Source organism: Eleutherodactylus coqui, chromosome 1, assembly GCF_035609145.1.
Source record: "Eleutherodactylus coqui strain aEleCoq1 chromosome 1, aEleCoq1.hap1, whole genome shotgun sequence".
NCBI classification, from domain to species: Eukaryota; Metazoa; Chordata; class Amphibia; order Anura; family Eleutherodactylidae; genus Eleutherodactylus; species Eleutherodactylus coqui.
In genome coordinates this window covers 377396618-377421163 of record NC_089837.1, presented here as the reverse complement: position 1 = coordinate 377421163, position 24546 = coordinate 377396618, and the positions used below count along the sequence as shown (strand labels likewise).

General features: G+C 41.6%; 1 protein-coding gene across 3 annotated transcripts in view; it reads left to right on the top strand.

The window, feature by feature from the left end:
• Window positions 1–24546, top strand: part of MSI2 (musashi RNA binding protein 2) — a 614965-nt gene that overhangs the window by 436335 nt on the left and 154084 nt on the right. For all 3 annotated transcript variants that reach the window (XM_066578790.1, XM_066578773.1, XM_066578782.1), the window contains one exon: window positions 20470–20584. In XM_066578790.1, the coding sequence (XP_066434887.1) occupies window positions 20470–20584 (115 nt within the window). The remainder of the gene's footprint in view (window positions 1–20469; window positions 20585–24546) is intronic.

The window sequence follows — 24546 nt, the reverse complement described above, 5'->3', positions numbered from 1 at the left end:
ACGTGCAAACCAAACTGTTTTCTGTTTTCATCTTTGACAATGCACAAAGTCTTCCATTGCTACAAATACTTAGAGATAGATTTTCTGCCAGATAAAGTAGTATTTCCATCAGTAGCTCATTGTAAGCAGACAGAACACACAAGTATAATCACCTGTGTAAAGCAAGTTGCACTTTTATAGGGATCAGGTTTTATTTGTGATTTACATTTGCACACTTATGCGTAAAACTCTTCATTTTCCTTGTATTCTTTGATCCTCCAGTTTGGCGGTGCCCGCTGTACTTCACGTGTCATTTTGTGCATGTGATCTAGCTATTTGGCTGTGTTTTCTTTAGATGCTGTGACATTCAGCTGGTATCGCTTTGTCCTCTAAATTTAGCACACCCTTTCTGCTGACGTTGCCATTTACGATACAGGATAACCGTGTCAACCACACTGCAAGAACAAACCCATTAGCTGCCACAGGACAATCTGCTACTAGATTGCTTTGCAGATTTCTGTCTTAAGGAATGGGTTAAGATGCTAAAGAGACAAAGCTGATTACAGCCTGGAAGAAGCTTAACTTGTGGCAGATCAATCACGATCCATTTTATGAAATAAAAGGTTCCGGCTGATATTGCATGCTGAGTCCTATTGAAGTGAATGGGACAGCCTGCAATACCCACTAGGGCTGCTAAGCATTGTACAGAGCTGTCTGCTTCAGCAGAAAGATGGCCCCGTAGATACAAATAGCAAGCTGGAGAAACAGCTGATTGCTGAGGTTCACGAGTGGCGGACCCCCGTGATCTGCTATTGAGGACTTCTCCCAAGCATGGGTCTTCAGTAGGTAGAAGTAAGAGAACCCCTTTAGAGTCAACTTCATCTCATCGTTCCACTGTGCCACAAACATTTCAATGGCTTATAGGTCTGATGACTTGGGTAATGTAAAGTCAAAGGTATTGATCCTGGCCTGCTAGAGGGTTCTGTATTGCAACTTTTTGTATTTAGTAATGAGATCTTTTTTTTTAATACAAATAGTGTTAGAGCTGGAATTATATATCTTTTGGATTAGTGATTGGAGTACTGAACAAAAACAATAATCAAATATGACATCATTAAGTCTGCTTATCTTATATCTTCTGAAATACCAAATTGCCAAAATCCTGTTTGTATTTCCAGTTGACAAAATGGAAGGGACCATCTTTTTGCACCTCTCTCTGAGGACAGCAAAATGTAGTGATAGGCACACTGATTACACTGATATGTCTGCTGGGTGGATCTGTGCAGTAGTTTTGGAGAAACTTTCCTTTTATCAGTAGCAGCAAATGCATAGAGGACAACTTGAAGTAGTCCTGGATATTCATGAGCTGCAGGCTAGCAACACCCACCCTGCCCTCTAGTCACTGATAGGCTGTTGTCTGCTTATTGTTATGCATAGAGAGAGAACGGACCATCATTGGCTGGAGGATGATGTGGGTGTGACTAAACTGCGGCTCATAAATATTATAATAGTAGTCTTCTGTCTGGCTGATACTGATATTAAATGTAAGTTTCTCAAAAACTACTACGCAGCAGACCTGTCACTGTAATCAATGTGACTGTCACTACCTTATGGTCCTCTCAGTGAGGGCTGCAAAAAGATGGTGACAGTCTCTTTTTAAAGCTTTGGGTTCTCAAAAGGAGCAGCAGCAGTTGGCAACTTGCTAGCAGCCTCAAAAGGCAACAATAGAACTAAAGGCCCCTTTACACGGCCCGAGAATCTCATAATTCTCATTTGCCCGACGGGATGAGCTGGTGACTTTATCAGCAGCTCATTCAGGCTCAGACAACCCGTTAAGATTGCATGATTCTCGTTGTAGAACACTGAGCGAGTAGTGTTTTAACAGCCCAATAAGTGCCCAAGCCAACGCTGCTTTTTATGTTGGCTCAAACTGAACGACGAGCGAAAACCTCACGATTCTCGCTAGTCGTTTAGTTGTTTGCTCACATTTAAGCTGAACGATTTTCTGAACATTAATCGCGCCGTCTAAATGAAGCATAAAGCTCTTGTGATCTTAGTGTATGTGCTAAATAAACAAACAATGGTTGTTGTCTTGTAAACGTATGGATATCTCACACCTTGTGTTAGGAAGTCTAAATTAAACACTTCTGTTTATGCTGATCATTAAAGTCTGGATTTGCCTATGGGAGTCTTTATGCACTGCATATGTGTTTTAGGACACATTACTCAATCTCCTAAGATTCCTTCAAGACAAAGGTAAAAAAAAATACTCCCGACATCAATTTATTATGAGAAAAGTTGTCCATGTTTACATTAAATTATATTTCAGGCCCAATTCTTAATCGGAGGACTAACCTAAGCAACCTCAATTTCTCATCATCGACTTCCTCAAATTGCATTTTGGGTGGTATAATGTTTTTAAAATTTCCATATTTTATTCCATGATTAGAGTGAAGATTTAGATTTCATTACAAAAAGTACAGTGAAGAAAATCTATTTTATCATCAAATTTACCATTTTGGGGTTTATTTTTTTAACTTAATGATTACAAGACAGTCATCTCAAATTGAATCAATTCTGTTTCTAATTTAAAGAGGTTGCCCAGTTGAGAAAGCCCATTGATTTCATTGGGTAATGTCTAATGCTAAATTTCTCATGTGGTGCCACTGCAGGGAAATTGATCACTTGCTGCCAGTTTCCCCCGCAAATTACAACTGATCATTACTAGTTTCAGCAGCAAGGTCTGCTTATTGACAGCGGACACTTTTAAGCCAGTACGCAATGTCCAGAGTGGAGAACCTGTTGAAGACCAAATTTGAGTTGCTTTTAGCTGTAAAATCTCAGAATGATAATGTCTGCATAAATTTAAATATTTAGATTCTGTTTTAGTGGGAATCACTGACTCATCCGGTCTAATCACTCGTTTAAGGCTTTTGGAACAATATTAAGAAATAAAAAATAACTTGTCTATTTATTTTCGATTACATTTAATTTAGAAAAACTGGATGACCTAAAAAATGTATATAAATATATCAATGCTCAATGTTCTCTCCCTTGATCTATTTTTTATACTTGCAGGTGTTATGAGATTTTGTAATTTTTCTTTTCCATAAGAACTATTTATGCAAGGAAATGTGTTCATAACCAGGTGTGCCATATTGAAGTGCGATAAGTTGTTGATGGTACACAAAGTACAAGTACAAAGTGGTAACATGATGAGCAACTCCTACATGACTAAGACATCCCATGTACTTAAATATATGGAGCTCACTTGGGTAGCACTGAGCAAAAACATGGAAATTAAAGAAATTATGGAATAGGGAGCAAACAGAGCGCTCACAGGGTTGATTAAGGCATGAGTCAGGGACTGAAAAGCAAAATAATAGTGCAGTCAGCATGTGCCAATTTAGGAGCTACTAGGGATAGCTGAGAAGAACAAGTGAGAGAAGAGCAGAAAGGAGAAAATAGAAGTAAAGAAAAAAGAAAGACAGAGAAAATGGAGATCCTCCTGTAGATTTTTAGCCACATTGTGGCCCATAAGGATTAGGATAAGAAAGTATACCTGTATCCAGAGTTTCCAAATTTTGGGGTAAAGCCACCAAATATAATACGTAATCCCCGGCACCTGACATCCTCAGAAGCAGTTAGGATAATAATTAGGGATAGCTTTGGCTATACATAGTCAGGAGTCAAGTACCATTTTGTAAGCACTTTGACATTCATTTCCAATATCAGGGTATTCATCGGACCCTTGGAACATGATGACCAGATCTGTGACCACTCAGCATCTGTTAGCTCCTTACCCAGGTCTCCTCACCTGTGGACAGATAACAATCTTTGGCAAATTTGAGCTTGGGTGAAGTAGGAGTACAAGAATGAAATAATCCCAGGGGAGTGAGGGTCTTGATGGCAATTTACCTCAAATTGTGTAGTAATTGCAGTATTATGGGTGAGGTAGAATCATAGAATGGTAGGGACCTCCGGGGTCCAGGTATTATGCTTGGGGGGGGGGGGGGGGTTACAAAAAAGTGCTCATTCTATTAAAAAAAAAACAGTTTGCTAATGGGTAGGTTATACTTTTCTTGTAAGAAAGGTCTTTGATCACTAATAAAGTTAGATAATTATGCACTTTTTCGAGTCCAACTGCAGACCACACACAAAACATATTGGGATTATCTGGACTGATGGTACTTGGTTATGTTAGGGACCCTACATCATCCATTTAGTTTATATTTGTACAAAGTATTATTAACTCTAGGGGTAGCCCCCTTGCTATACAAATGTATTGACCAACCAATGAAATATCCAAAATTAGTGATTTAGGATTCCCAAGTTTCTGCTGCATTATGCCACAGGCATCTTCACTCCATAATCTTCATCCAGACACAAAAAAAAACACAAAGCAGTTTTGTGGGCATGACTACACCACCAAAGTTAGCCTCACGGACTAGTTTTTCCCATTTATTACACTCCCAGATCACGTCATTGACCTGAAACTGCAACAATTTGCATGACTTTGTTTGTTTGTATATACCCTGAAAACTGCATAATGCTGCAACAAAATCTTTATTATGTGGCATTTTCTCTGTGAGACACTGTATGTAACAGGTTTGACACCTGCTGTATATTAGATGTCTGGTGATGTGGATAGAAAACTCACTATGCTGGTATCCCGTTGGCAGTTCTTAGTGGGACACAAGCTTAAAGCTCCAAAAACAATGCAGCAGTTTGCATATACAAAACAGCTGCTTTGTTCTAGGAGCTATCTTGGCAGTATCCTGCTTCGCCTGCATTAAGTCCTAATTGCTAATTAGCTACTTAGAGTTATGCAAAGATGATCACTCAAACTCTCAGGATACATACTGATTGTACATTATGTAAGAACATAGGTTTAACCATAATATGGTCAATCCTAGTACTTAGTAATTAGTGTCTTGCCGAGAAAAATGTTTAGTCCCTAGTGGAGGAATAAAGCTTCCTCCAGACATTTACCCAGCCATTAGTGAAAAGGGAGGAGCGAAATGTGGACGTAAGATAGAATGGAGAATAAGGGAATCTTGCTAACGTTGTTCTGGCCAACCTATCCTGTCTTGCATCAAGTATAGTTAGGTCATGACAAACTGTAATCATTCCATCTGTACAGTCAGCCATAAGCTGAAATAAATGAAATGAAAATACAGGCTGTCTAGAATGTTGTGTTTAGTAGGTCATTATAGTTAGGAAGGCTATAGGAACAAAAGAGGTGTTTCTCTTAATACAAACCACCACTCCCTTGGTCTTATCCAAGGCTTTTGCTGCATAGAATATGGAAGTTAGACTCTTCCATGACATATTTATACACAGAACAATAGGACATCCTTTATGTGTAGAAGAAACTTTCTACACCAACATAGAATGTGTTCTTTACTGTAAGAGCAATGAAAGTACGGTACACTCTGCCTGAGAAAGAGTGGATGGTGAATTCACAAAAAGTTCAAAAAAGAGAGATGGATACCTTTCTTTAGCGTAGAGGTATTACAAGTTATAGGCATTAGATTACTTCAGAAGGGTTGTTGATACAGGGGTTTATTTTAAATTCCCAGATTTGGAGTTGGAAAGGAATTTGTTTTCCACTAAATGAGGAAAATTGGCTTCTCCTTTATGGTCTTGTTCTTCTATACTCTGGATCAAGAGTGCTAAATAATAGGCTGAACCGGATGGACATATGTCTTTTTTCAGTTTTACAAACTATGTCGCTACATATTGTGAGACGGTGACCGGCAAGGTGCTGGAGGGCAGGTATATTTCGCCTAGGATGCTCTCCTATGCTGCTTTGGGGAGCGCTTGGGCAGATACGTGCCACCGAGCAGCCTGGGCTCGGTGGAGGAAGCCGGCAGTATGGTGTCAGTAACACTAAGTTACTAACATGTTGTAGCGTGTAAGTGGCTCCAAGCCACATAATCCGGGCCGGCTTTTCCTGGAGTGGTCAAAGCGAAGGGTGGGATGGCCACTCCCACGTACCAGGTGGGGCTGGTACCAGGCCTTATAAAGCCTGGGCCTACAGGGCTAGGAGGAGAGCTGAGACCTTTGCAGGTCTGAGAGTCCTGGCTGGCGGTGTGCAGGAGCCATTTGTTACCAGTGTGTAGACAGGGACGCTCCACGTATAGTAAGTGCTCAGACGAGCAGGATTTACGTTATGTTTGCCTGATGTTAAGGCCTGTATTTTGCTTTTGTTTGCTTGGAAATAAACCCAGGCAAAGCCTGGACTAAAGACTTTATCGCAAGTATCACTGTCTCTGACTGCTTATGCCCAGGTTGCTACCGATCCTAAACGCTAATCCCTCACAATATGTAATATAACATTTTGGCAAAATGCTATTACTCAAGATATTATGTAAGGAGAATGTGTTAGTAAAGAAGAACTTAACTCATAAGGCAACTCATAGTTGTGCCAGCTAACTGTTTTAGATTGCTTACTTAGAATTTCTTACATCTGTGTTTAAGTATACCTTTATTTTATGCACGATTACCATTGCCATTACTATTCATGATATTTCTCCACTGTATAGATATATAGTTCTATGTCTATAGTCGGCCTTGCTCGCTCTGGGATTATGACACCACAGGGCGGTTTCACTGAGGCATAGACAGCTTTCTCTTAGACAAGCTTCCCAGTATGCAATCTAACTATCATTGAATGTGACTGGCCTCCAGGCTCATAAACATAGACTGTGAAGAAATTTCAATCCATAAATTATAGTTTAGACTGAATCTTTTTCCTTAAAACTATATATCAACCTGCCCAGCTCCTCCTGCTCTACAATGGGCTGCCAATAAAATGGTGCAACATGTTCAACATAACAGATCTCCTTGATTGTGGATTAAAATAGCAGAAGCAATGAGAAGTCAAGAAAAAAATTAAATTTAGAGTTTGAGCTGGAAAAATGTTCAACAGACGATGTATCCATCACATTATCACTCGCATGTTCCATCCAGGCAGTTTATTGCCTGTATTTTAGTGTATGATTACATCATTCTTGGTTGAGTCCTTGAAATCTATTTAATGTGTATTTGTAGATGTTAATAAATGCTTCATTTTTTGACTGATAAAGCGGTTGTTGGGGCCCAATGTAGTGTGACTGACATGGTGTCTCAGAAGCAATAGATCCTGGGCTCTGTGGAGCTGTCTTACTGGTTAGTGCAACAAGCTTGCTTTGTCTTAAAAGCTTTAATTGACAACTTACATTTTCTGCAGTAAGTTTAGAATGTTTACTTTTTGAGGTATTGTAATGTATTTGTGTCATTTTTGATTGTTTAGCTTACTTTGTTTTCATTACTGTTTATACAGTATGCAGTGTAGACCAATAGGCTGTAACCACTAATCGTTCTTGTCTTGTTCCCTAGTAAAATTGTTAAAATTTTTGATCTGTATTAGGGCTTATTCCCACGAGCGTATATACGCTTCCATCTAAGCAGTCCCCCCGTCCCCTCCCCTGCGCACGCTCTGTCCCACCCTGCTGTGGATTTGGACGTGGTTTCGCTACAGAATTTACCTCTTCAACTTAAAAAGTGAAATCTACTGCCGATTTGAAGTTACCACACCAAATGTTATGGATTTTGACATGGATTTTACAGCAGATCCACACCAAAATCCACAGTGGATTTTGGTGTGGATCCGGATCAAAATGCACCCCAAGTGAACACACCCTAGAGGAACTGTTTTCTGGCAAAGTATGGGTAGAAACATGTAGCAGAAATACAAAAGCATGACGCTTCTGTCCTGGATAGCAAAACCATGCATTATAATAGGGGCATTTTTTTAAAACTTTGGATGCAGCTTCACAATCACTTGCTAGAAAGAACCGTTTTCGTGCTGTGAAGCCTGAGGGAAGTTTTTACTGAACCTGACTACAAAGGAGAGTGTAATCAGAATCTGATTACATCAGTAGAAAATACACCCAGCAGTGAAACAGGGCTCATATAGGGCAATACATAGATTTATGCTGCTGGAAAAAATAATTATATTTTGTAACTATTTTATAGCTATTGATCACAACTTCCTTATAGGTGAACATTAAGTCCTGAATAAATTGTCATTGAAGGGGTTTTCTCATTTAAAAAAAAAAAAAGAAAAAAGAAAAAAATCTATACTCACCTATTCCCCCATAGGCAGATTCCTTACGGCATCTTCTCCTCCATGAGCTTCTCCAGTGCCCTGGGTCTCCACCTCCAGCCGTCTGGCTTGTTTTGAAACCTGCATTCCTTGCATTCTTCTTCCTGCCGGTCTGTGAAGGTCATGCCCCTGTGACTTAACCTTCATTTGCTAGGAAGGAATGCTGATCTATTGCAGAGACAGCATTCATGAGCAGTCCCTGCAATAACTCGGCACTCACCTCCTAGGCTCTGAGCTGTGACATAGCGTGAATTGCCGGGCAGGAAGGAGACTGCATGTGAAAGTACGTAACATCAGAGGAAGCAGAGGAATCAGCCAGCTGGAGGTGAGCTCCCGGGGGACACTGTAGGCGACAGGAGAAGATCTGGTAAGTAGACTGCCTGAGGAGGGATAGGTAAGTATAGATTTTTTTTTAATAACAGAACTGCTTTAAGTCACATAATTGAGTAAAAATTGGAGAAAAATCTAATTAAAACAATAACATAAAGAGCTTGGGATTCGGAAATGCAGTATTTGACAGCCTATCTCCGACTTGGGCCTGTGGCATTACATTTTTTTAATAGTAAACAAGTTAGATGGGATATTTTTAATTGTTCTTTTCAGACAGTGCTCTATAAATCGCTGTTCCTGTTTGTTATTCTTTGTTAGAATTTCTCCTGGAACATCATTGTTTAAACAGCACCTCCTCCTTCGCAGTCCATCCTTCATTTCTGCCCTGTCTCCCTTCTATCAGTGGTGATTGCAGTTGAATCCCTGTATGCCTCACAATTAGTTTGCATTCTGCCTCCGATTCGGAGTTTCTTTTCTCCGCTGACATGTGTCGTCTGTTTATAAATGTTTTGTGTCTGGTCTCGTATGCTGCGAAAATCCTAAACGTCGCTTGTCTTTCTGATATCAGCAGTCGCCTGTTATGTGGTTGCAGAAGCTAATTACCGGGTGACTGTTTCTGACAGCGCTAATCCAAACTGCATTTTCTTGTTAATTGTTGATCCAGCCAGAAGAGATTGTATTATTATCCTGAGCGTCAGTAATGAAAGGATGGGAGAAGTGGGACAAATGACTGTGATATTTAGAATGATGATGGGGACACGCTTTGAAAATGCAGATGCATACACAGGTTTCCTTCTGAGGATATGTTTGTAATAAACGTCCACCTAAGTCGCTGTAGTAGCTTGTCTGTGCTTTTACACTTGCCAAATAATTTTTACATTTCTTTGTGAAGTATTAAGAGGATTGATATTAGACAATTTGGGAACTATTGTTGGAATACGACCACTGACAGCTCATATTTAGTTGTAAAAGCAATAATCCTCTCGACACAGAAACCATTACTATAGAGACTTCAGTAGTATGAAAGGGTCTGAATGGCAGGATACAGATCCTTGTGGCTAGAGGTGTGATTTAGGCTTATTATATCCCGTTTCACTTTCTCCTACATTAACCTTTTTGTAGTAGCAGTTGAAGTGTACATTTATGCTCTTTCTGGAGTCCCAGTGGGTAGAGGTGAACACTTCTGACATTCTCATTGTAAAGGCCCATTTACACGCAACGATTATGGTTCAAAATTTGTTTAAACGACCACAAATAAGCAATAATCGTTGCTTGTAAACACCGCAATCGTGCACTTTTCGTCTAAATGATTATTTTAAAGTGAACTTAATTAAAAACTATCATTCAGCAGCAGAGAGATAAAGTATCTCTCAACAGACCGCATGCTGTGCTCTCTATAGAAGCCGGGAGATTACATTTGTATTCTGCCGGCAGCCCGGACGAGAACAATGCAGCTGTGTGCAGAGCCTAGCCCTCATGCTGGGCTCTGCAAACAGCTCCTAGAGGACCTTTTACATGCAAATGAAGATGATAAAGCGTTAATGGACATTAGTGTCCATTAATACTTTATGCAAAATGATGGCTAAAATCGTTTGAAAGATTATCTTTGCGTGTAAATTGGCCTTAAGTCTTTACATATCACTGAATGATACATTCATGGACTTTGTTGGACTATAACCACATAAGCAAATGTTCTTACGAGATTCGTACTTCATATTTATATTAAACATGTGTTTTATACAACTAAACAGTAGACTAACATAGCACAATCTAGTAAGGAAATGCTTTTTTCTAAAGCCTCAGCCGATTCCTTTTTAAAACCTCTTAGCAAATTTCTATCATGCTATGGTCACCTTCTGGACAAAACCAGCAAATCTAGACAGCTAACATTTCCACAATATTGGCTTTTCATGTTTTAGGAAATGAGTTGTCAGAACTTTTCAAACTATCTGTTTCCTTGCTCCCTTTGAAGCTATGATTGTTTGATGGTTCCATCTTCATCTTGTACAAGAGAATCAGCTTTGTTGTCATCATCTTCTCTTTGCACTGGCCTTTTTTTTCCCCCTATCCCGCTGATTGCTCTCTGAAATGGCTTCTTGAGAATTTACCAGTATTTTCTTCTTGATACAATACAAAAATATATTATTTTGGATTCTTCTAGTTTGAAATATTTTGAGCCATATCTATAACCTTTATACAATAGTTCAACTTTATATGATTTCTTTGCTGCTTGGCCGTGTTATCTCACTCCTTGGAGATTACCATCTGTGCCTCACATAAGGTTTGTGCTACTGTCTTTTTGATCGCCAACTTGTTTGGTTGAACTCCTTGAAGTGCAGTTGTTTATGTAAGAGAGATGTATCGGATCAGTTAGTAGACTAATCTTGTGATATATGCCTAGTAAATAAGCTTTTTGTGGTGTTTGACTCAACTGAGCTTCAGTAACACTTTTTAGCTGCTCATAGGAATACTACTCAGCCTGATACCTTTACAGAGGGGTTGCGAGTGGCTTCGGCACTAACTGGAATATTATGATAGACATTTAAGAGGATCTACATTAAAGTAAACTTCCCGCAGGATCACGCCCGGGAGGTGTATTATCTCCTTACTCTGTGCATACACTTTCCAGCCTCCCCTGCTTCTCTTGTACAGTTTAGACTGAACGCACTACTCCAATCCTCTTTTCATGTTCTGTTTCTTACTTGGAAGGAAAGGGATTAGAAGGTTTATTTTCTTTCCACTTTCCTGTCAAAGGATGTCTAGCAGACACTAACGACAAGTCAGAGATTGTGAAATGCAGAGGTGTTTTGAGAAATGTATCGAAGGAAATATTTCACACGCCACGATGTGTCACAATATAAAGTAAAAGGATTTCTCATGTTCTCTCTTCTGCGGTGTTTTTGGGTTTCAGGGAGTAGGTGTGTTTGTTTTAAATCATCCTATTACAGAGAGTTAACCTCTGCTACCTAAATGAAAATTGTATAAACCTGAAATTTCTTCTGATGTAGTTGCTTGGTAACAGGCAGCAGGTATCTGTAAAACAATGAATAGACTGTCATCGATAGGGGAATTAAGAACAACGTGTTTAGCCACTCTTGGCTACATATCATTATTTCGCCGTGCACGTGGAGTGTTAACTTTGTATTATATGCGCCTCCGTTTATACTGTGCATCGCGGACTAGAACATCTTCTCAACTAGAATAATTGTGCTTTCCTACTGTCTGCAGACTGGATTTCTTATGACTCAGTCAGGACTTTTGAGTTTATTTCCATTAATCTTGACTGCATATACCATTATAATATATAGTCATTACATTTTTGTTTTAAATTAATGCTGTTGAGACCAACTACTAAGGAAGCGGGGGTGCAGGAGGCAGATAGAGGACTAAGAAAAAATAAGACCGCCTGCACACGGGTGTATTTGCATTGCGGAATCCAGAGCGGGCGTCCGCCTCCAGATTCTGCAGCAAATACTGCTCATAGCATGCAATGAAAAACAATTTTTCCTGCACACGGGTGGAAATCAATCGCAGAGGAAAAATCGCAGCATGCTCTATTTTTAGGCAGATTCCTTGCAGACTGAATCAATGGAGGCCGCCCAACCCGCAGACTTTCTGCAATCATCATTGCGGAAAAGTCACGGCATCCGCATCATCGCCTAGCCATAGCGTGCCAAAATCTGTACTGTGCATGTGCATTAGTCGGACCATCCGCTGTAAAGATTAAGAAGATTCCGGACAGGTACGTGGGGTTACTGGCCTGGCACAGAGTCTGATTCCACTGCGGAATCTGACCCGTTCGTATGCCGACGGTCTAACCCTGCTTTATCCTGCCATGCTGCTGTCCAAACTTGTTAATTACAGCTGGAGCTTCATGTCATAGAACATGCCATGGTTATAAGGGCCCTGTGATCATAATCACTGTGGGGTCCCCATCCTTCTACCATTGGCTTGCAATAGCCTCTGAAACCCAGAGGGCCACGGTATATGCCCAGGTTTGTGTAGTGCCAAATCTGACCTCTTGCTAAATCTCTCATCGCGGAGACCTTACCATGCTCCTCCCCCGCGGTGGAATATTGCTAGCCATGGGCAGGGTCTAAAAGGTATCCTATCTACAAGATTACTTGGTTTCTCTTATTGGGAATAATCATGTATTTCATGGATAGCGCACAGACCCATAATAGCCTATGAAGCTATTCACACGGCTTTTTTTTTTTTTTTTGCACATGGACTGTCAGATAAAGAAAAATGCGTGTCCTATTCGTATCCTTTTTCATGGATGAGAATAGGGCATACAATGTGCGGGGTGCATGAACAATGGACAGCACATAGAAGGGTTCCATATATCTTTCAGTGTGTTTTACGCCCAATTTTCATATGAACTTGGCCATGTGAATATGGCCTAAGGTATACTAAAACATTAAGATAATGCAATAGATCAGAAAAAATCTAGTTTGTAGCCTTGTTCTATAAACATGGATTTGTATAATAAAATATCTGGCTAGTGCTGTAAAATACTGCTTTGTCAAAAAAAACTAAATAATCTGTGGATGTCTTGTATATAGGTTGTCCATCCTGTATTCCTAGGATTTTATTTCCATTGTTTGACTACTCTCGCAGGTGAAAGTGTAGCCATGCAGGGTTCAGTATATGATGCAGCAGATGGAGTAACCAAAATATAATATATTTAGAAACCAGAATAAAATTGAATAATGGAATAACGATGATTATGCAATTAAACTTTATATTTTCAAATATCTATGTGCCATCTACGGCTAACTAAAACCTGATAATACCTTTTGAGCAATCCACAGTAACAGTGATACTATGTGAATAATATCAAGGGCCACTCCCGTGATTAAAAAAAAAAAAACATCATGCAGTTACCTCCCTAGTATATATAAGTGAGCTACTGTTACCTTAGTTAGTTATTTCTGTCTCTCTGAATCTCCCAGCCTATTTTTCCTCAGATGTTCATGTGATCTCAGTTCTGACCTGCTCCGATCTACTTGGGATTGTACATTAATTTTCTAGTCCATTTCTCAGTTTTTTGTGATGCTGTTACATGGATTCACCACTGAAACTGTGTTGAAGGGCAGACAGACACACCTGTCACAGTTACTGATGATGATCACATAGCTCCTGTCACACAGGTATAATAGAGGAAGTCACCGCTCATCCTCCTGACTGTATACTTATGGTCTGTAACTTATTTAGACTAATGTAGAAGGTAATGACAACCAAACAGTTCCCCCTGCAGACAAAAATGGTATAGCCTTAACTAACACAGGGCTGATGCATCATGAGATTGAAAGGAAAAGTAAAAAATCTCACCATCATGATGGTGCCTGACAGGGGGCTGCACTTCAGTGAAGGGACTAGAATACACAGAGGAGAACTCCAGAGTGTGACACACAATCTGGTGAGAGGGGCAGCCATGGAAAAATGTGCTTTCACTGGAGTGTTAAGCAATATGTTGTCAGCAAAAAAAATTCCTGCGCTCCTGGATTGTGCAGCAGTAACCAGATGTATTTCTACAAGGATTAAAGTATAAAAACAGCACTTACTCAGAAGGAGGGTGGTATGACCACCAGAAGTGTCGACTCCTGTGTTATAATTGAATATTCACATCCAGGACAATCCCAGCACAGATGCAAACAGGTCCTCTATTCCAATAAATGATAATGGACAACAAATGGCAACGCATTTCAGTGCTCTAAGGCACCTTCCTCAAGCCAATGAGGAAAGCTGTAAGGCTGAAATTCCACTGCAATTCCGCCCCATGTGAACCCAGCCTTCTAGTCAATCAGTCAGCTATTGTCCAGTGGTCATGCTCATTCAGTTGGGACTGGCTATCTTGGTGCTCCATTGTGAAGCCCAGTACACCCTAGGCATCACCACTCCAACAGTACTTTTAAAGGCAGCATTAACCCATAAGGAGCGAATCCCTTACACTACTTCAAGGCCTTATTATGGAACCACATGGTCCATGTGTATGAGCCTTTACTGAAGTGGCTACATTTTGACACTACACTTTAAGATTGCTTGCTGTTTTCAAGAGTTTATTTGACCCAGTAATGTTTTTTTTGTGTGTGTTTTTTAATTATTTAAAAAACAGCGATTGTATCAAAATCTGAGTTGCCAAATATTGTTAGAATAGTGTACGACTTTGTGATTGCGTTGATATAGCTGTTGTGGCAAGTGGGGTTTACTTGCCTGGGATCTTTCGCTTACTTTCCCCTGCCCAGGGCTGGCAGCACCGCAATGACATCCAGAAACACCAGGTAAAGTCCAAATGCTGGTTCCTCAAGCGTTTTTTAGCAAAGCATAGCAAACGTATTTCAGCATACCATAAACACAGTCCATAAGTTAAGGGTTCACAACCCACAATGTCCCGTCACTAACCCCTCCCAAGGCGTCTGGAGGGTGTCCTCCCCGTCAGACGGGCGACGGGCCCAAACTGGTCCACACAGATCAGGCTCAGAGTTCCTGACACAGCTCCTTCACCGCCTCTCACTGGTCCACACTCAACCTCTGGCTTTCAGCCCTCACAGCTCTGCTGAAATATAAGTTCTACCCTGAGTGTGACAGGAACAGACTTTTATCTTGTTTCCTGCCACGCCCAGCAGGTGTTAACCCTTTCTTTCTGGTTCAGGTAAACTAAACAACACAGTAACGGCACTCAGAGGCCCTTTACAGGCCATTCTTGGAAAGACTAGAGGCAATGGGATGAAACTGAAAGGGAGAAGACATAGATTAAATATTAGAAAAAACTTTGACAGTGAGGGTGATGAATGAGTGGAACAGGTTACCACATGGTGTGGTGAGTTCTCCTTCAATGGAAGTCTTCAGAGGCTGGACAGACATCTGTCTGGGATGATTTAGTGAATCCTGCACTGAGCAGGGGGTTGAACCCGATGACCCCGGAGGTCCTTTTCAACTCTACCATTCTATGATATGTTTGTATCTTGATTCTACAGCAGCACAATATCCTTTTTTTAATGGTGCTTGAAATATCTTCACACTTACCCCCCACCACCTTCTTTTTTCGTTTTTTAGCATCACATTATTTAATGGTTACTCAATTGTTGCCAACTATAAAATCGGATCTGATCCCAACCTGTTCACAAATATAATGTATTGCTTTGCCTACGTAGAGATAAAAGAATTCTTTTGAGCGGTGCTATTCTGTGAAGCTTCCACTTGTGCTCGGTGTATTATTTCAGAAGACACTATGAATCAGGATGACTCGTTAATGATCACTAGTCAGTAATTGCCTCATTATAAAGTGACATTAAAACCTAAATTATGGTGAACTACGATAAGAAAATTGTCGCAGTGTCATGGATTGTTTTTTTTTCTTTTTTGTCCCTGCTGTACAATAGCATGTATAAAAAGGATATCCCCTATTAAACAGCCAAATGCTGTAGGGGAAAGCGGTGTAATGTTGGAACCCGTTTCTTGCACATTGCTTTCTTAGACACCCGACTGATAGAACACAGCACTGTGCTCTGTTCCCCACTGTGCGTCCGGTGTGTGAGAGATGACACATTGTCTAGTGTAACATAAATCTATGATTAAAAACACTGTCTGGCAAGTAATGGCTCTCAGTGTGCTACAGATATTTGAAAGTGTAATTCAGGGGATTTAAATATCTTGTGTAATGGAAAGATCATGTTTTTCTCTATTAGTTTCAGCAGAACTTCAGTATCTTAACAAGTTGTAGATAGTACTTCGATAGCGAATGTTATACCATGCCGTTATTAAAAGAAATGTATACGCTGGATCTCATCTTTTTCTTCATATGTTGGAGAATATATCAGTTTCTGTCCTCCTTGTGTATGTTTGGAAAAAAAAATGTTATTTGGAGTAAATATTTAAAATTTAGGTCCCAGTTTTGACATATTTGATTTCTGCCACCATGGTAACATGTTCATGGATAAATGCATGCCTTAAACCTGATTCATACTAAGCGACATGAATGTATGGTGCTTGATCGTGGGCTTTAAACTCAAACCATTTTAATGTTTGGCTCAGGTTTAAAACTCCTGCTCCCGCAATTTAGCAGGAGCAGGTTTGGTTCCTGGATGTCATACATATCTGGGGTCTCCAAGGAGAAGACAGAAGTGGTTTGTTGCCGCTTTTTACTTCTTTTTTTTTCAAACTACATATCAGTCAATGAGCACTCTGCAGTAAATAGAGAAAGCAGCAGTGTAATTTCCTCTATTGGACCTTATAATTGTGTGATCGCCGGCGATCCCCAGCATGGCAGAGCTGCTGGGTCTAAAGGCCTATTTACACGCAAAGATAATCTTTCAAACCATTAAAAGATTAGCGATCATTTTGCATAAAGTACTAATGGGCACTAATTCCCATTAGTACTTTATCAGCTTCATTTGCATGCAAATGAGCCTCTGTTGCTGCTTACAGAACTCAGCAGGTGGTCTGAGCTCTGTAATTGGCTCTGTTGTTCAGCCAGGGGCTGCTAAGAGAATACAATGTATCTCACAGGCTGCTGAAAGAATACAATGTAATCTCCTGGTCCCATAGAAAACACAGTGTGCGGTCTGAACGATGGTTTTTAAACTCACCTAAAAATCAACGTTCAGACGAAAAGTGCAGGATGGTAGCATTTACATACAATGATAATTATCACTCAAAAGCCATTGTTTTAATGAATTTTGAGCGATAATCGTTGCTTGTGTAAATGGGCCTTTAGACTCAGCTAAGCTCTGGCAGTGACTAATGTCACAATAGGGGGATGTTTTCTCCTTTAACTGGCGCTCCTATGGAAAAACTGTGAAAAAAGAAAAAAATGACATTGTGAATGTCCCCCAGAGGTCTTTTATGATGTCATGGGGCACATATGTTAAAAATATATATACAGAAATACAAATGTATTTAAAAAAGAAAAAAAAACATTCTCCGCCAGCCTAAACCATCGCCATAGCCACCCTATAATCCGAGACCATGAAAGATGTATATATAAAAACGTCCAGAACAAAATGGGGAACTCATTTGCTATACTTTATTTTAGTGTTAACGCATTCATTTTAAAAATAAAGCACTATAAATGTAATGATTTATTTCGTTTAACTTTGTGCTCATTACCATTAATGAAACAGAATGTGGCACCCCTCCTGCTCTTCTCACTTTTTACCCTTAAAGGTAAACCCTTTTTATTCAAATTTACCCCCAGACTGGAGGCCGCAGCCCCTTCTTAGCCTAAGGCCGCCTGCAGACAGGCGGAAATTCTGCGGCGGGATTTCCTGCGGGATTTCCGCCACTGGAAGCCTGCATAGGATTGCATTAACAAACGCAATTCTATGCAGATGGCCGCGGTTTGGCCGCACGAAATCTCGCGCGGTAAACAAACCACAGCATGTTCTATTTCTGTGCGGGGCTCGCAGAACCCCACACAGAAACGTCATTCGCCGGCTCCGGTCTGCGCATGCGCCGACAGCCGGCACATGAAAGATCCGGAGCTGCGGGGCGCGGGTGAGTACGCGCTGCTCTCTGCAGGCGCTCGGGTTGGGTCCCGCAGCGAGAATTCTCGCTGCCGGATCCGACCCGGCCGTCTGCAGGCGGCCTTAAGGGCTCCATGCCTGCAGTTCATGGCCGCTGCTTCTGCTCAGTAAATGCACACAGAGGTGACTTAGATTCTTCTTAGTATATACACATAGAGGTGAGGTAGATTCTTCTCAGTATATAGACATAGAGGTGAGGAGGTAGATTCTCCTTAGTATATACACAGAGAGGTGAGGTTGGTTCTCCTCAGTATATACACAGAGAGGTGAGCTTGATTCTCCTCAGTATATACACAGAGAGGTGAGGTAGATTCTCCTCAGTATATACACATAGAGGTGAGGTAGATTCTCCTCAGTATATACACATAGAGGTGAGGTAGATTCTCCTCAGTATATACACATAGAGGTGAGGTAGATTCTCATCAGTATATACACATAGAGGGGAGGTAGACTGTCCTCAGTATATAGACATAGAGGTGAGGTAGATTGTTCTCAGTATATACACATAGAGGTGAGGTAGATTGTTCCCAGTATATAGACATAGAGGGGAGGTAGATTGTCCTCAGTATATACACGTAGAGGTGAGGTAGATTCTCCTTAGTATATACACAGACAGTTGAGGTAGATTCTCCTCAGTATATACACATAGAGGTGAGGTAGATTCTCCTCAGTATATACACATAGAGGTGAGGTAGATTCTCCTCAGTATATACACATAGAGGTGAGGTAGATTCTCCTCAGTATATACACATAGAGGTGAGGTAGCTTCTCCTCAGTATATACACATAGAGGTGAAGTAGATTCTCCTCAGTATATACACATAGAGGTAAGTTAGATTCTCCTTAGTATATACACAAAGAGGGGAGGTAGATTCTCCTCAGTATACAAATCATTTTCCTAGGCTTTAAGGTTTCTGAGGAACGAACCATCTCATGTATCGCCGATACAGTGTGTACTAGAGAAACCTGATCCCCGCTGTTTAACCCTCTAAATGCCACGGTCAGTGCATGTAAAACGCTAACAGAGGAAGGTGGCTCCCTTACTCGCCCATCGGACCCCTGCGATGTGATCATAGGGTCCAGTAGGTTTGCTATAGTACCTGGAGGCTTGACTATGCTCTTCGGGTCTGCCAGCTACACTGGCCTATGAGGCTCAGCCTCTGGCTGAGCTTCGTAGGCTTCATAATACACTACTGTACTGTAGTATAATGTTAGGGGTCTTTGTATGCAGTGATAACAAAAATACATTTATTTTAAGAAGTGTGAAAAAGTTGCAAAAAAGAAAAAGCTATATAATTTGGTATTGTCATCGTACTGACCTGCAGAATTAATTTAACATTATTTATACTGCACGGTGAACACCGTTAAAATAATTTAAAAAACATGCCAGAATTGCAGATTTGTTAAACTTGTATCTAGAAAAATATGGAATAAAAAGCAATCAAAATGTTGTATGTTCCCAAAAATTGAAATAATGAAGACTAGACTTCATCCTACAAAAAAAGAAGCCCTTATAGAGAGCTTCGTTGATGGAAAAATAAAAATGCTATTGCTCCTGGAATGTGGGAACACAAAAGCAAATCTTTTTTTTTTTTTAAGTGTTTTTAGTGCACAAAAATATCAAAACATAAAGAGAATAACATTATCATATTATTTATTTTGCACGCTGAAGGCCATAAAAACAAATTCCATAAAAAAATTGCACATTTTTTTTACCCCAATCCACCTAAAAAAGAAAGTAATAAAAGCCATTCACTACACTATATGTACCCAAAAATGATGCCAATAAAGAAGGGCTGCTGATCGGATGGCTTCCATTGACTGCAGCAGAAGCTGTCCATGTGGAATCCGCAAATAAATTGAGCATGCTGAGATTTTTCCTACGCTTGCGAAAACTGCAATTGGTTTCTGCAAGTGTGGAGGAAGAATCGATTCCCCATAGCATGCTATGGGCGCCAATTGCTGCAGATCCGCGGTGCAGACACCCAACGCGGATTCCGCAGCAAATATCCGTCCGTGGGCAGGAGGCCTTAAAAGTAATTTCTGTATTATAATAATTCTGAAGTATATCTAACGAAAAAAGTCTAAAAATAGCCAACTCTTCTATATTTAGAACTTTCATAAATTGGGGAGAGATCCACCCAGCTTGTATCCAGCATTCCCTCACAGCAGTGGGCAGTGATATGCTCTTCTACCTAATGGGGTGTGCGATCCTCAGTTTTTACCTCTGGCACCCTACCTATCAGGCTTTGGTGGCATATACTACAGATTTAGCATAAAATGTCCTAAACTGAAATACCTCTTTAAGTCAAAGTTTATTATTCACCCACCAACATTTGTTTCTGTCAATTTCTATCTATTTTTAATTTCACAGTACAGAGAAACTACGGTCCTTTTTTTAGTTTTTGCCATCAGCATTGTTACTTGACATTTGAATGGAATTCATTTACATCTCATCACGCGTTTTGTTATCTTTCTGTAGGTTGAATGTAAGAAAGCACAGCCTAAAGAGGTTATGTTTCCTCCTGGAACGAGAGGACGGGCGAGAGGTCTTCCCTATACCATGGATGCGTTCATGCTGGGGATGGGGATGCTGGGTAAGTGCTCCTAGTTCATTTATAGTTCTCCATTATTTGTGAATTTTATTTTAGAGTTGACAGAATAGGTTACAATATAGTACATTGACTCTTTTTTTTGTATTTTATGACAACCGTTCATTCTTTCCATAGGCTTCTTTACACGGATGGATTTCAGGTCCTTCCATTTTTTTAAAATAAAAAATATGGGTTTAGATTTTAGCAAATGGAAAGAAAGCAAGATTGTTTGATGCAGGGAACCTGAACTGAATTTATGAATGTTTCAACAGGTTCTGTAACTTTTGTCACCATCAAGGTTTTCAATAGGTAAACATTTTGCAGTTTAGATACATTGGAAGTTACTGCTAATATATATCTACTGTTGGTAATATAGCGTAATGGTTGTGCATATTGTATAGCATTTACCTCCACTTGATAAACAGCTACATGATGTAAGATCTCAATATCTGTAGAGCTTGAGAATTAGCTATATTTACAGTTTCAATATGAAAATAATGGATTGTATGCAGAGAGAGGCTTAAATAGTAGACCTGTACTTAAATGCTTTTTCCCAAGTATCTTCACAGAGTTAGGCCGCCTGCACACGGGCGGAAATCCCGCGGCGGGATTTCCCACGGGATTTCCGCCACTGAAAGCCTGCATAGGAGTGCATTACAATACGCACTCCTATGCAGACGGACGCGGTTTGGCCGCGCGAGATTTCAAACAAACCGCAGCATGTCCTATTGTTGTTCGCGGCTCGCAGAGCCTCGCACAGAAACGTCACTCACCCGGCCGCCGGCTCCGGTCTGCGCATGCGCCGGCAGCCGGCACATGAAAGAGCCAGGGCCGCCGGGCGCGGGTGAGTACGCGCTCGTCTCTGCAGGCGCTCGGGTCGGGTCCCGCGGCGAGAATTCTCGCCACCGGATCCGACCCGCTCGTCTGCAGGCGGCCTTAGGCCGCCTGCACACGAGCATTCCGGATTACGCCAACGGATTTTCACGCGCGGGAGACCTGCGTATGGCACCTAAATGTGCTTGCGGATAGGTGCGGATGCGTGATAAATCACGTGCGGATATATGCGGATGTGCTGCAGAAAAAAATGCACGGAAAAACCTGCAGCCTCCTACTACGCCTACTTCCTCTAATGTCATAGCAACCAGTGCCTTCATCTGCAGCTGCACTGCAGATGTACTGCATGAAAAAACGCGTCCTTTCACTTGTATTGGAGTCTTCACGCACAGAATCCGAACCAAATTAGGACATGGCGCGTTTTTTCCTAGCGCGTGAAAATCTGCGATGCAAATCCGTCCGTCTGGGGACAACTGCGGATCCCCATAGAAGTATATTGGCTGCGGTCAGGGGCCGGACAATGTGCTTAAAATACCGTGGCAGAAATTCCACCCGTGTGCAGGAACCCTAAGGCTGCCTGCACACGAGCGTTTCGGATTCCGCTAGCGGATTTTCACGCGCGTATGGTACCTAAATGTGCTTGCGGATAGGTGCGGATGCGTGAAAAATCACGCGCGGATATACGCGGATGTGTTGCGGAAAAAACCGCGCAGAAAAACCAGCAGCCGCCCCTTATTGTAAACCCAACCCCTAGAGAACTGCCCATTCCTTGGAAAACAGCTTAAAAACCAACACCCAGACTCCGTTTTGTCCCTCTTGCTTGTGCGAGCACCGTTAAATTATTCTGGCAACATGCTTTCACCCGGTGAGCAGATGTCTTTGTGGGCATGGTTGATCCATGTAACTTTTTTTCGGGCGCTTCTCCAGCGTGACTTTATTTCAGTCACTGCAAAAAAATTCACAAGAGGAATTCATTACTACAGATTTTGCGTTCTTACATCCTGCATTGGCAAGAAATACTACCTATCTCCCTCTACACATTGCAGGTGTCTGCTGAACAAGGCTATTAACCCAATAAATGCCGCTTCAGTGGCACCAGTGGAAAATACAACTGTTCCCGCAAAAAACAAACAGGGAGGGCTTAGTAACTTGGGCGCATCCTGGCGGCTGATGCACCCGTCTTCCTGCACAAGACGGCCGCAATGCAGGATGGGCGTCTTTCCACAGAGCTGGAGGAAAGAACACAAGTCCGGCAATGGAGCCGGTCATGTGCTCTTTTCTGCCAGCGTTTCGGAGAGTCGTCCGTCCTGCAGTGTGACCGTTTTGGTATCGCTGCATCCGTAAAAGTCTGATCTATCAAAGTAATGTATGATTTACCCTGCACGATGAATGTGGTCAAAAAAATAAAGTATACGCCCGAAATGCACTTTTTCGGTCACCCTATTTCCGAGAAAAAATGTAATAAAAGGCGATCAAAAAGTCAACTGTATGCGAAAATGGCACCAACAGAAACGTCAGGACATACCGCACAAAATGAGCCCTCACACAACTATGTCGCCAAAGAAATAAAAAAGTTATTGCATGCAGAAAATGGACTCAGAAAATAATTTTAAAAAATTAAATATCTTAAAAAAAAAAAAAAAATACAAGTACTACAGCAAAAAAAATACTATATAAGTGTGGTATCGTAGTAATCGTACTGACCCATAGAATAAAAATATCAGGTTGTTTTTGTTGCACTTTTCGCGCTGCAGAAACAGGACGCACCGAAAGATGGTGGAAAGTCTTTTTTTTTTCTCTCCGATTACAATTTTTTAAAGGTTTTTCAGTAAATTATATGGTACAATAAATAGTGCCATTACAAAATACAACTCGTCCCGCAAAAAAAGAAGCCCTTATACAGCGACGTCAATGGATAAATAAAGGAACTACGATTTTTTTAGGGAGTAGGGGGGAAAAAAAAGGAAAAAAGCAAAAAAGCTCCGTCACTAAGGGGTTAAAAGTGGGGATGGAAAAAAGCACAATAAAAACAAAAGTAAAACTGCTTGGCCACTAAGGGGTTAAAATGAAAAAAAAAGGACATTTGACGCAATAGCGAATAATACTCATGCAAGTTCTTCTTTTCCGCTTCTATTGCGTTCGTCCAGGCATCCCCATAAACCTGAGCGGAGAGTTGAAGCCAGGATTTTTCCTTTCGATTCTTGTCTAGGTACTCTGGGGAGTTACTGTCCCATATGCTAGGGAAGTCCTGCATCATTGCGACAAGTTTGCCCATGTCGATCATTATTCGTTACGCCTGGTGGCTGCAGGCTGATGACTGGTGGCTGCAGGCTGGTGGCTTGTGGCAGGCTGGTGACTGCAGGCTAGTGGCTTGTGGCTGCAGGCTGGTGGCTTGTGGCTGCAGGCTGGTGGCTGCTGGCTGCTGTCTGGTGCATGAGGTGACTGGAAGGGCAGTGCTGCTGCTGAAATTTGCCTGTAAAGCTCTGTGCTGTGTGTTGGGACGCCTCCTACCATGCCTACTTCCTGTAGTCATAGCAACCAGTGACTCCATCCGCAGCTGCACTGCGGATGTACTGCGTGAAAAACCGCACCCATTCACTTGTATTGGAGGCTTCACGCGCAGAATCCGACCCAAATTAGAACAGGTCGCAGATTTTTTCAAGCGCGTGAAAAAACGCGATACAAATCCGTCCGTCTGGGGACAACTGCGGATCCTCATAGGAGTATATTGGCTGCGGTCTGGGGCGGACAACGTGCCTAAAATAACGCGCTAGAAATTCCGTTCATGTGCAGGCACCCTTAGGCCGCCTGCACATGAGCGGGTCGGATCTGGCAGCGAGAATTCTCGCCGCGGGACCCGACCCGAGAGCCTGCAGGGACGAGCGCGAACTCTCCCACGCCTGGCGGCCCCAGCTCTTTCATGTGCTGGCTGCGGCGCAGCCCGGAGCCGGCGGCCGGGTGAGTGCGTGCCCCGCACAAAAATAGGACATGCCGCGGTTTGTTTGCCGCGCGAGATTTCGCGCGGCCAAACTGCGGCCGTCTGCATAGGAGTGCGTATTGTAATGCACTCCTATGCAAACTTTCAGTGGCGGAAATCCCGCGGGAAATCCAAGAACTTCTAAAGAGAAAGG